This window comes from Lepisosteus platostomus, chromosome 16, assembly GCF_059453375.1.
Source record: "Lepisosteus platostomus isolate fLepPlt1 chromosome 16, fLepPlt1.hap1, whole genome shotgun sequence".
Classification (NCBI taxonomy): Eukaryota; Metazoa; Chordata; class Actinopteri; order Semionotiformes; family Lepisosteidae; genus Lepisosteus; species Lepisosteus platostomus.
The window spans coordinates 25,939,878-25,953,138 of NC_142626.1; the positions used below are offsets into that span (position 1 = coordinate 25,939,878).

Here is a 13,261-nt window from a genome sequence, read left to right on the forward strand (position 1 = left end):
TAATGTAGAGCTACATCAGGCTGTGGCCGTCAGATCTGCGCTCCTGGTTACAGCGGCACCCTGAGGTAATATCGCTGAGGTACCTGATGAACACCGCCCTGAGGTGCACTGATGTACTGTAAAAATAGGCGCCCTGCGCTCAAAAATATTACAAAGAATATTTAACTTCTGTTAAAGTCGACTTTCAGACCGCTGTGCGCCTGGAGCTGGTTCATTTGCCGTGTTAAAGGGAGGCCCGTTGATTATTCGGTGTGCTTGGACACGTCTTTCAATTTTACTCAGAAAATTGAGGGGGTTTCAGACCACTCCATTCGTCACAGTGGGAGAGACGCGTCTGGAAAAAAGAACATATTTCATCTTAAAGCGGCGCGGCTGCGATTGAATGTTGTTAAATGTAATAAACACACATTTTAACCCGCTAAAATATTACAGGTTGAACCCGTGAACAGGTAAAAAATAAAGAGATTAACAATTCCTTCTGATTTTAACGGTAGATGTTTTACGGTCATTTGTGTCCAGCAAGAGTCGAAGGATTCGTGACAAGCCTAATAATGACTTTTTAGAAAACGGCAGAACTTTGTTTTCAACACAAATAAGCGTGGCTTCTGGAAAGACAGCGTTCCCCTTGGTACTCTGTTTATTTACAGTTTATTTTTTAAAGGGGGACACTATAAAACGATGCGTCTTTAAATGCAGCGACAAAGCTAAATCTGGGAAATCTCTGAAAACGCCGGGTATCAGCAAGAAAACACAATATTTCGAAAAGCCCAGTACTTATTGCCTAACCGTGTAACCGTCTCTTCTACTGGACACCTGTTTTCATTCTACGTTTCTGCCTGACGCGGGTGATTTCACCCCGATGCCTTGCGCCCGCAATGACTTGCCAAAAACTCCAACCGCGGTCAGGGCAGGTGGCGTGAAACCTGACACTGTGCCTTAATCATATACAGTTCAGTTCTGATCCTCGTAGGTAAAGAAAGCAAGTATATTTATATCAAAGGAACAAGTAAAGGTTTATTCCATGCTGAAAAAATAACAAAAATAACACTACACCCTAAGAAGGCTCTACAGCCGAAACGTTGTGTTTTTTTCTGGAATAAATCCTCACTTGTTCCGTTGTCGCCAAGTCATGCTGACGCAGCTCCCTCCTTCAACTATTTATATAAGATACTGACAGCACTGAGGTCCTGGGCTCAGTTCCAGAACTGGGGTGCTGTCTGTGTGGAGTCTGCGTGTTCTCCTCGTGTTCGTGTCGGTTTCCTCCCACGGTCCAGACATACTGGAAGGTGAGATTTGGCTCTGATGTGAGTGTCTGTGTGTGCCCTGTGATGGACTGGCATCCCATCCAGGGTGTGCCCTGCCTTGTGCCTGTTGCTTGCTGGGATAGACTCCAGCTCCCCTGTGCACCCTGAATTGGGAGGAGCAGTTAGGAAATGGGTGGGTGGATAGTGGCCTTCACACCTGAGATTACATCAAAGCTTGTATCCCTGGTTCTGACTGGTACAGATTTACATCAGATCAATCAGATTTGATCAAATCAGAACTCAAGATCACTTTATCAGCCGTATCCAATGTCTTGCATTAGGAATGTGTCTTTTCACAGACCCCAGCTTGCTCTCCAGGAGACACACAGACAGGGAGAGAGAAGCTGGGGGTCAGAGCACAGGGTCGGGCATTTATACGGCGCCCCTGGAGCAGTTGGGGTGAAGGGGTGAACCTGAACTTATTCACTCGTACACCTCGGTACATTAGTCATCACAGGGACTAGTGAGCAGGAAGGGCCGCTTCATGTTGCAATGAGTGGGAATTTGAATGTGTGTTTGCAAAAACGGTATGTTCGCAAAGTTCACGACTTTCACGACAAACTCTGCAGCCAATAGTACCCAATGGTTAGTCTGCAGAGGTTCTGGAGAGTTATAAATACACATATTGCCCAGAGGCTTAAAGTGAACATAGACACCTCCAGTGGTGAGACCTGACAGTTACCTCCCTCCTCCAGGCTGTAAGTAAGCAGGGTGATCATTTGCAATGAACCACAGACAAGCTGGGCACCAAACTCTCCCTTTTCACCCAGGAACTGAATCACGCCAGGCTAGCTATGCCCACATCTGAGCATCATCCAGCAGAATCTTAAAATCATAGCGGACATTTTCTGTTTCTTGAAAGAAGCCAGGGCATTGGCTTCAAAAGCATTTTCCACACCCCCGCTACTCTTTGTGTATAGAACTGCCCTCACCCCCATGTCATGATCTGAGGATCTCATCCTGCTGTTTCTTGAAAGAAACCAGGGCATTGGCTTCAACAGCATGTTCCACACCCCCGCTACTCTTTGTGTATAGAACTGCCTCCCTCCTTCACCCAGGAACTGAATCACGCCAGGTTATCTATGCCCACACCTGGGCAAGACAAGCCATCATCTAGCGGAATCTTAAAATCATAGCAGACATTTTCTGTTTCTTGAAAGAAGCCAGGGCATTGGCTTCAACAGCATGGCTGGGTTAGCATGTTCCACAACCCCGCTACTCTTTGTGTATAGAACTGCCCCCAGTGTCATGATCTGAGGATCTCATCCTGCTGTTTCTTGAAAGAAGCCAGGGTATCGGCTTCAACAACATGGCTGTGTAGCTGGTTCCACACCCCCACCACCCTTTGTGTAAAGATGTAACTTCTGTTCTGAGGTGCGGCAGGGCAGCCTGTAATTCTGTCCAAAGCCATGAGTGGGCGCCTAATGTCCTCTTTAACTCCAACGTTGTAATCATCGACAAGACCAGATCACTTCATCAGCCACAATTTATTGCATTAGGAATGTGTCTTTTTGCATACCCCAGCTTGCTCTCCATGAGTCACACAGACAGGGAGAGAAGCTGGGGGTCAGAGCGCAGGGTCAGCCATTTATACAGCGCCCCTGGAGCAGTTGGGGATAAGGGCCTTGCTCAGGGGCCCAACAGAGTAGGATTCCTCTGCCGGCTGCGGGATTTGAACCTGCAAACCCTTCCAGCCACAGGCACAGATCCTTAATGCCTTAAGACCCTAATGACAGAAAAAAAGGGTATTTTTCCTGTTTCACTTTGGTTAAAGATCAAACCTGGTAACATCACGGGGGGAATTCTCTCTTTAATCTCAAAGAATGGCGCAGAAGAAAAGTCACTGAAGGCTTCAGTAGGACTGGCGGTTTGCCCTGTCTTGAACTACTCTCTTGCACATGTACATATCCAACATCCTCGTCATTTGACATTTCTCCTTTATGCAGAGCCAAAATTGTATATCAGCCTGCTACTGAAATTGTAGACGGCAAGCGTTAGTTCTGGCAGATTGTTCATTAGATACCTATATTTTAACTCCTGCTTGGGTTTAAGACCTCTGTTACAAATCAGGTAAGGAGACTCCAGGCCATCAGAGGGCACACACAGACACAACAGATAGCACTCCAGGTCAGGGATTGAACCTGGGATCCGCAGGGCTGCTATGCTCACCTCTGCATCACTGTGCAGCCCCTAGGCACAGCTGATGAGGTGATGTCAAGCCTTAAGAAAAATTCAGATTGGACAATACAGGAAGGGACCAATACCAAAAGGCCAACAGCTTTGTGCTCTAGAGAGGATGTCAGTGGCACAGATGTGCAGAACTATACCCTGGTGTGTTGTGCCCAAACATTAATCACTGCGGAGCTTCAAGCCTGTGATGGAGTTGCTACAGATCTCTCAGTTTAGTAACTGACCAGTCTTTAGACTTCACAGACTCACCCTGATCAGACAGCTTTCCGGTAGCTGGTCCTGGCTTTCTAGAATAGAGTGGAAAAGAGAGAGAGGAGAGGAATAGTGTGAGAGAGAAAGAATAGAGTGGAAAAGAGAGAGGAGATGAAGAGTGTGAGAGAGGAAGAATACAGTGGAAAAGAGAGAGAGGAGAGAGAGTTCAATCAAACTTTATTGACAGAAAAAACAAAGTATTAATCTTGAGTCTTAAAACCCCATTTCAAGAATTAAGAAAATAAAATCATAATTGGAATAATAATCTTTCATTATTAACAATCCTGCACAGGACATTTCCAAAACACCAATGCTTTTCAAACGTTCTGAGGTCATTATGAGATTTATAAAACAAAACTTCTAACGATATCCTGCTCTTCACCAACCCTTCAAACATCCTCACCAAGTCTACAGACCTCACCAGTCTACAGAGATTTTATTTTTCCGAGTCTTGTAGATGGTGAGTTTGGCCTGGCCCAGCAGAAAATTGGCGAGGAGGGTCTGAGTTTTCCGTTTTTTTGTACGACCCACCCCAAACACGAAAATAACGTCGTTGAAGACCAGGGCAAGGTTGGTGAAGAGCCGGATCAGTACGGCAAACATGGGCGACAGGTGGGGGCAGGCTGAAGTGGAAATCTAATAAGTAAATTGATTCTTAAAATGTAGAGAGCTTTGCAAAAAATATATTGGTGCTTTTAGATAATATATTTCAAGGATGTAATTGCTGTGCTACAGTACGTGCAGAATTTTAGAAAACAGTGCGTCAACAAAGTACACTGTTTAGGTTACTTTAGAAGACAATGTAAAACAATATATGCTGTCTGGGTCGTTAGAATTAGCCGAAAGTAACTGATTAGCTTTGAAAAACAAATCTAGTGCTTCTTCTCTCGCTCTATGATGTAATCTGTTTTGTCTTAGGGAAAGGGGAAGTTTTAGAAGGAGCAAAGCGCTGAGCTTTTTTACAGCGCAACGTCTTATAAAAACCCTGTACTGCTTGTAACAAATTGAGTCTCTGGTTGCACTTTGCGAAGTGGCAGCAGGGCTCCCAATATTGCAATACTGAAATAAAGACCTTACTCAGGTGAGAACTCTCTCTTGTGGCTTCCTTGATAGTTATATTTCCATGACAAGGCGCTGTATCGGTGGAACACTGTCTCCCTCTGAGCGCAGAAGGGACAGGCGTCAGACACCGCTGGGTCCAGAACCGACACAAATGAGTTGACCCCCAGGATGGTGTGCGGGACCCTCCATTGCAGATCACCAGCCCTCTTGTTGAGGGGAAATCTGTAGAGGCTACCCCAGGCAGGCCGGACGTCATCCGGCACTCCCAGACGAGCCCTCCAGGGAGTGTCAGGGAGCGCGGACAGCTGGGCCTGGTGTCTAGATGTTACGACTAGTCTGTACAGACATTTCCCCCCAACACCAGCTAGAGACCTCTCCTCTGAAGCAAGGGGCTCAAGGAGAGATCCCGTCGGTCCGGGACTGAGTGCAGGAGATACTAGCAGACCAGGGAAAGGAGGCTGTGTGGTTGGAAGGCGATGGTCCTCGAACAGACCCTGGACCAGCAGCATCTCCTCGAGAGGCAGAGCAGAGCGAAGCTGACTAAGAAACCTGTCTACACACCGCCGCGAGTGTAGTCCCAGCGCGTCACATGCCCACTCCACGCTGCGCCAGCAGCCCTGATCCACGTCCAGCAGGTGGTGGAGCTGTGTGATGTTGGCGCAGACCAGTCTGCTGGTAAAGTCCAAGGAGCGGCCCGGTTCTATGTCCATTCGTGGATTGTGTATTAACGGTTCCCTGAGTGTCCAGTATAGACTGGGCCGCTCCTCTTCTCTCTGCACGCGCAGATGCCGCCAGGCCTCCAGGAGACTGCGGTGGAAAGGCGGCAGTGGAGACAGGTCAACCCTGCTGGTGTCCATCAGGAAGAGCACACAGTCCGGCCCGAGGTGTCCTGCGCGACGCAGCAGGGTGAAGGTCAGCTCCCTCCAGGACAGCGAGGCCGGGCCGAACAGCAGCTTCTGCACTGTCTGCAAGCGAAAGGCGTCCACCCGGCTCCGGATGTCGATGAATCCTTGCCCTCCGTCCTCTCTGGGCAGATAGAGGATGCCCCTCCGCAGCCAGTGCAGTCCGTCCCAGAAGAATTCGAGGAGCGTGGCCTGCAGCTCCTCGACCAGTCCGGCTGGTGGCTCCAGGCACACCAGGCGAAGCCACAACATCGAAGCCACCAGGGTGTTGACAATCAGAACCCGGCCTCTGTAGGAGATCTGGGGGAGCAGCCAGCGCCAGCGGTCCAGACGACCTTTCACTTTTTCGAGGAGCCCCTCCCAGTTCTTTTTCACGCTGGCCTCGTCCCCCAGGTGCACCCCCAGGTATTTGAGTCCCCCTCTGGTCCAGCTGAGCCTCTCTGGCAAGACTGGGGGACCCATCTCGCTCCACTCCCCCAGGAGTAGGGCGCTACTCTTGGCCCAGTTTACTTTGGCTGATGATAGCCGCTGGAAATCATTTAAAGTTGTCTGTAGCGCCCTGACACCTTTAGCACACTGAAGATGTCACTGTACAGCACCTGAATCATGGCAACAAAGACGGGGCTGAACCCGAAGGACCTCATGGTCCTCAACAAATACTGATGTTCAACCCTATCAAAGGCCTTTTCCTGGTCTAACGAAATGAGACCAGTATCTAAACCCAATAGTCTGGAGGTGGTCAAAACATCTCGAGTCAGAAATATGTTATCAAAGATTGACTTCCGGGCACGCAGTACAATTGGTCGGAGTGCACCACGGACCCCAGCACCACCCTCAGCCTGTTGGCCAGAGCCTTGGACAGGATTTTATAATCCACACACAGCAGGGCAACAGGCCTCCAGTTCTTAATGTCACACAGGTCCCCTTTCTTAGGCAGCAGGGTGACAACAGCTCTCCTGCAGCTCAGTGGCAGGTCCCCCTGCTCCAGACTTTCCAAATATACATCCAGCAGGTCAGGTCCCAGCACAGCCCAGAAGGCACGATAGAATTCGGCCAGCAGGCCATCGAGTCCGGGGTCTTGCCATTGCTCAAGCCACTGAGTGCAGTGGAGAGCTCCTCCAGGGACAGAGGCCTCTCTAGCCCTGCCCTCTCCTCTTCGGGGACCTGTGGAAGGTCTTCAAGGAACCATGTTCTTTTGTAACACACTGTTTATATTTAAGCTTTTGCAAATGTTCATGCATTCCTGTTCTGCACTATGTCTGGTTCAGGTGCATCATGGACCTACAGAAGAACCAGCAGTACCTTTCTATGGGAAAAACTGAAAATACATGTTCAACCCATTATTATTACCAGCCTAAGCCAGAGCGGACCCAGTTTACACAGTCCAAATCCACATCCCTGCAATGATCCCTTTATATAGACAAACTGCATACACAATCATCCACTCTACACACAGAAATAATCTTATTACTGAAATTGTATGAGGGAGCCAGAGCCTATCACAGAAATCCATGGGCACAAAGCAGGGTACAATCTGGATGGGACACGACTGTGGGAGGAAACCGGAGCAGCTGGAGGAAACCCATGTAAACACAAAGAGAATATAAAAACCTCACACAGATAGCATCCTGAAACTCAATCCAGGGTCCCAGTGCTGTTGGGCAGCAATACTAACCAGTGTGCTACCATGCTGTCTTCCTAGGAATTAACTGCACAAAATAAAAAACTTACATGTACTGTATGCAAAATCCAATTTTATTAAGACAAAATGTGCATAACAAACCAACAGAACTAATTATATATTTAAGACAATCTTTTTTAATTCTAGAGATTAGAAACAAACTCATACTCATACCAATTACACACTGTCCAGACCCAGAGCAGGAGAGAGACCTGTCTCTACCCTCCACATATACTAGAGCACAATGGAAACACAGTCCTTCACACAGTCTGCTCAGAGGGGTTTGATCAGCAGGTCTGCAGACTGTGGTGTTTGATGAACATCTGGTGGAGCTTGTTCTGTCTCTTTAAAGACAAGGAATTCTGCCACCTTGCTCCACTAAGGAATCTTCTTCAATGTTAGGCTTATATCCGCCCGGTTCTGTAAGAACAAAAATCACAATGAATGGATCTAAAAATTGAACTGTTGCAGATTGTCATTGTTTTATTATTATTATTCATAATTATTCATTATTATTATTCATTTAAGGATTTGTGCATGACAGTGTTTATGGCTTTTTATTACACGGAAGGCCAAATTATAAAAACTAAACTAGATGATCACATACATGGAAAAGTCAACAGGGATTTAGAGAAGGTAGGTCTTACATAACCAAGCTTGGTGATATGATACCGTGTATTTACATTTTCAGAAGATTTTTAATAAAGTTCAATATAAAATATGAATTCATAAAATACAGGCAAAGAGAATGTGTGTTTGTATTGAGAATTATTTAATAAATAGAGAAAGGAAATAAGATAAGAGTCAAACTGCAGTGATGTAATTATTGGAGTACCACAGAGATCTGTACTAGGACCACTGCTCTTCTTAATTTATACCAATGATCTCTTCATGATACCAAATTAGTTGGATTAGCAAACATTGTGGAATCATCAAACAAATTTATAAAATATTAGATAGAAATTAATGGACAAACACCTGGCAGATTATGTTTGTTTGTTGTTATATTTGGCAGATACCGTTATGAAGAGAATGATTGAGCCAGATGGACAACAGACAAGAGAAAGAAAGGGACAAAGTAAAAGATGAGCAAGAGAGTGAGGAGCAGGATTAAACATGTCAGACAAGGAAATGAGAGGGGATGCTTTTCTTACAAGATCAAGTATCTTATATTTCTCATCACAGTTTTATTACTGGGCAAGGTGAGACACACTGAGATGAGGAGGACTTTAGAAAGATGTGTCTGAGTGTGTAGCCCTGTGTGGACCTAAATCCCACTTGCTCCCAATCCAAATCATGATCCCACCTGCAATTTTGATCCATACCTCACTCGGATCAAAAGGGGAACTGCAGTCCCACAATTTTAGACTGGGTTTTAAATATCCGTAACAAAACTGATAGTATCTCAACATTTCTAATTTCAAATTAAGTACACAATCGTGAACTCTGTGGAAGTACTGCATGGTTGCCATGTTGTCGAAGGCAGATGAGAATCAGCTGGTCTCACCAAGGGTGAGAGCAAGATTTTGGGCAAATTGTGCCATAAACCCAGCCCTTCCTGCTCACTAGTCGCTGCAAGTGAACAAGAAATGAAATGAAAATAAATATGAGTGTGTTTTAGTTGGTTGGCAGGTTTCTTTTTTGCAATACTTAAAAGAATCTAAAACATGTTGTCTTGTATGTGTCGGTTAAATGAAAATATTTAGAATTAACATAGTAGCAAAATTCACTTGGTCTAAGGCATGCCTCATTCTGAATCACAGACAATGATGGCAATATGGCACTACCCATACATTGACACTTCATCTGTTTTGTGATATAAATTGGAGATTGTTATGGTACATGTTATCCCCTGTATTTAATATACAGATCCAGCCATTCAAAATGCATGGAGTACACTGCGTCAAAACGCGGTGGGCGTGGCGCATCATAATGCATGCAAATTAAAATATGATAATAGCATCCGGAAGAACCTTGAGATAAACAAATTGATAAATATTGCAAATCTAACTCACTTCCATAGCTACTTCCTTTCAGATGTATATAAAATATTATAAAAAAGGGAGTCATATAAGAGATAAGGGTAAGATTCAAATGGAAAGGGAGGCTGGCACTCCCATAGCAACTGAAGAATCTAAAAACATTAAAATCTGCATAAATCCACTAATTCACCTTCCTGGAGAGAATCACTAGAAACTGGTTAAAGCTGGACAGACCTAGTGTTCAAATCTAGAATCACTTTCAAGAAGAAAATTACCTACAGAATTAAAAATCTACAACATATACAGTATATATTTTAAAAAATGGGAAAGGTTGTGTTTTGAGCCTCTCAGTAATCATATGTTTACAAAGAGCCCAAAGACAAGAACGTGTATAAAATTAGACAAAAATTACTTTTATATGTCACCCTTTTTTTTTTGTATTTTCTAGGTGTTACATTTTGATGCATGTGAAAAATGGAATGCTGTGAGTCTTAACATATCTAAAAAAAACAATAAAAATAAATCACCAGTGTTCACTTACTTCAGTGTTGTTAATTTACAGTTGGGATCCCTCTGAGCTGCAGACAGCAGTTTCACTCCTGAATGCCCCAGGTTATTGTTTCTCAGATCCAGCTCTGTCAGACTGGAGTGTTGAGACTGAAGAGCAGAGGTTAGATCTTCACAACATCTCTTTGTTAGTTCACAGCTCCTCATCCTGCAGACAAAAAGACAGGAGCACAGCTGAACATCTGCACAGCTCATCCACATCTTTCTTACCAAGTCTTCACTACAACACCCAGCTCAGCAGTAATATAAAACATCATGTCATTATCCATCTCAGAGTGTCCATGGAGGAGGATAATGAAGATAACTGCTGCTTCAAATTTTGGGTTCCAGAAGGAAGAAGAAAGATTAGAAAAAACTGTCAGGAAGGGAGACAGTGGGAAACAGGGAGACACACGGAGCTACAATGGTTGGAATAGGGAAATAGAATAAGAGACTTTGACTTTTAGCCATAATAGAAATTGCTTCACATTTTATGGCGTTTTGTTAAAGTTATAGCTTTGGTTGTTATTCTTCACATGGTTGAATTCATACAAAATGTAAATTAACAACACTGAGTAAGAGACTGGAGATTTTGATTGTTATTTGTAGATGTGTTGAGGAAAACAACATTCTCTTTTGAAGAAAATAAACAATTTAAACAAAAACAACCAAGGTTATAACTATAACAACACATAATCAAAATGTGAAGCAATAAACAATCTCAATCATAATTTGGCAGAGGAATCGACCGTGTGACTGAATCCACTTTGAGTCATGAAACTGAACTTCAGTACAAAACAGCAGGTCAAGAGAGCAAGTCTGTATGAACCAGAATTCTGCCTCAGACTTTGTCTGCAACAGGGGAAATCTTTAGACTTGGGATCCATCTGTACATTTCACTTGAATAACATTAATATTAATACAGTTGGACTCCATTGTCAATAGAGTACTGTACAGTAGCTCTGTTAAAATTACTATTATAATGTGTGAGAGAGAGTCAATTATGTTTGAAAAAACAAATCAACTTTATTAGGGAGGCAGAGGTGCACATTTGTATTCCAATTGGGAGGGGAAAGGCAAAGAAAAGACCCCCCCCCCCTCGACAAACTAACTGACTAAAAAAAAACAACCTAGATAGGCTAGAACTGGAAAGGTGGTCGTACCTAACAATGAGGCCATATAGTACAAAAAAAAGTCTTCCGCGTCCTACTCATATCTACATTAACCAAACCGAAAGCATAAAAGAAAAGCACACAACATGTCTTTCCCCCATCCCCATAACACACCACTCAACTAACTTCATTCACCGTCTATGATCTCTCAGTATTCCCCCTTTTGCAGTCTCATTTTCCCCTTTTAAATGCTTATTCCACATTTGCTTAATACAGTATCTTAATTGGCAGCACCCAAAAAATAGAGAAAACAATTAGGGAAAAAAATAACTCTGCAACTGAGGACCATAACAACCATTGATATAGATTCCAGGTTAGTTAGAAAACTAACCACATTTCTCCATGATACTGTGACGTCACAGTGGGAGTGACCCCCACAAACAGGCGTGTCCACCACTCCAGACACACCCCTCACAGCCTGCTGGAGAATGTTTTCACATTTTTTGCAACCACTCTCCTTCAAGAATGGTGATGTGCTCACTCCCTATTCATGGCACCAGAGCATGGGGTACACATCCTCAGAGACCTCTGGGTCCCTGGCTCACAGACTCTCAGGCCCTGAGTCTCCAGCTCACTGACTCCACTGGCCTTTCTATCTGATGTCCTCTGAGATCATAATGTAGGTCCCTCACCGAGCCAAGCCCTTCTGTCGCAGATTCCTGGACTCACTGATCCTCACCTCTCACACGCCCTCCGGCTGGTCCCTTTCAGGGAGATGGCACCCTCTGCTCCGAGTCACCACAAGCAGCTTCCTGCTCTTTCCCTGATCTGGAGCCTCCTGCTCTCACATGACACTCACTGGTCCCCTCACGGCCAGTCAGCACTCCGACTTCCAGGTCCACCTCCAGCCTCTGACATCCTCACTTGAAGCCACCAGACTAAGTCTCACACACACAGTCTCCAGAGACTCACTCCCGCACTCAGACCTCTCACATTAACAACCCCGAGTCTCTCTTCATCACATCCCACTTGTGCTGAGACTCAACACACTTTCTGTTATAAAAAACAAATACACAACCTCCCCGGCTCCTCACTCTGATGCCACTCTGTGTATACGCTGCACAGGTCTGGCTTGTCAGTGTCACTGCCAGTAGCTCGCTGATAATAATAATGGACATTTTCATAATTTTATTTTTATTTTATTTTTTATTTTGAAAGGCTAAGAAAACCTTGTCAATTCAGTAACATCACCAATTGTACTGATGGAAATACAAATCAAGGCTACTAAGTTTACAGAAAAAGTGAGAGAGGTTTGTGACAGCTGTGATGTATGAAAGGAGGGTGTGTGCTATGCCTACTTATTGCTCATACATTTCAGGTACCTCAAACTTCTCAAAAAGGCCACATATTGGAAGAAATTGTGGACTACAAAGAAAAAAAAAGTGGATTGCAAACTCTGATCTATAAGACATTTATAACTGAGCTGCCAGAAGATAACATCTCTTTTACTATTTGCTTATAAAACTATGACTGTGTGTCTATAACTGCCCATAAGTATCTGTATAATTTTAGATTTTGAAAAGGTTTTGAGACCCTTGGACCTGGGTTTATAAAACCTTCATGCAGAATGTGCTGTCTTTGTTCCCCCAGTTTCAGTAGAAGACACTGGAGTAGCACTGGAAAAGCACTGGAAAATATCTGGGTATTTTCATGAGCTACAACTTTAGAAAATTGACGTTTAAAGAATGACAATTAAACCACATTGTTTTGTACCCAATTACAGTGTGGTGCCTAGTGGAAAGACATATTAAAATCAGACTACATGGGGCTCACACTGTCCACTTTTTCATAAAAACTTGTATTTTGCAATTGTTAGGGATAATATACAAAATTTTTCATTCTTTGTTACTTCCCTCTGCTGTGTGTTTTTATGGGGTTACCTGGGACATGGAGCTCTGGGTCACCCCTTATGTAAGATAACAGATGCAGGGGACACAGCTTAGTGAATAGTGTCCTAATGTTACTCTTTGTTACTTGGATCCTGATATAAATTCTTAAGGATCTATAACAGCTGGAAATTGATGTGTCACTCATGGATACACTTCTCATTGGACACTATTTGGAATGATCTAAATTTTGCTTTGAGAAATCCCAATCACCAGTTGATCCTTTTTAACTTAATTCCTAGGACACATCTATTGTCTCGGAGTCAGTTTAAATGCATATTACT

General features: G+C 44.1%; 1 protein-coding gene across 11 annotated transcripts in view; it reads right to left on the minus strand.

Annotated features, from left to right (window-relative positions):
- Positions 1-7,444: 7,444 nt before the first annotated feature.
- Positions 7,445-13,261, minus strand: part of LOC148647106 (NACHT, LRR and PYD domains-containing protein 3-like) — a 140,909-nt gene continuing 135,092 nt past the window's right edge. For all 11 annotated transcript variants that reach the window (XM_088609334.1, XM_088609332.1, XM_088609335.1 and 8 more), the window contains 2 exons: positions 9,915-10,088; positions 7,445-7,811 (listed from right to left, as the gene is read on the minus strand). In XM_088609334.1, the coding sequence (XP_088465460.1) occupies positions 7,796-7,811; positions 9,915-10,088 (190 nt within the window). In that variant the 3' untranslated portion in view covers positions 7,445-7,795. The remainder of the gene's footprint in view (positions 7,812-9,914; positions 10,089-13,261) is intronic.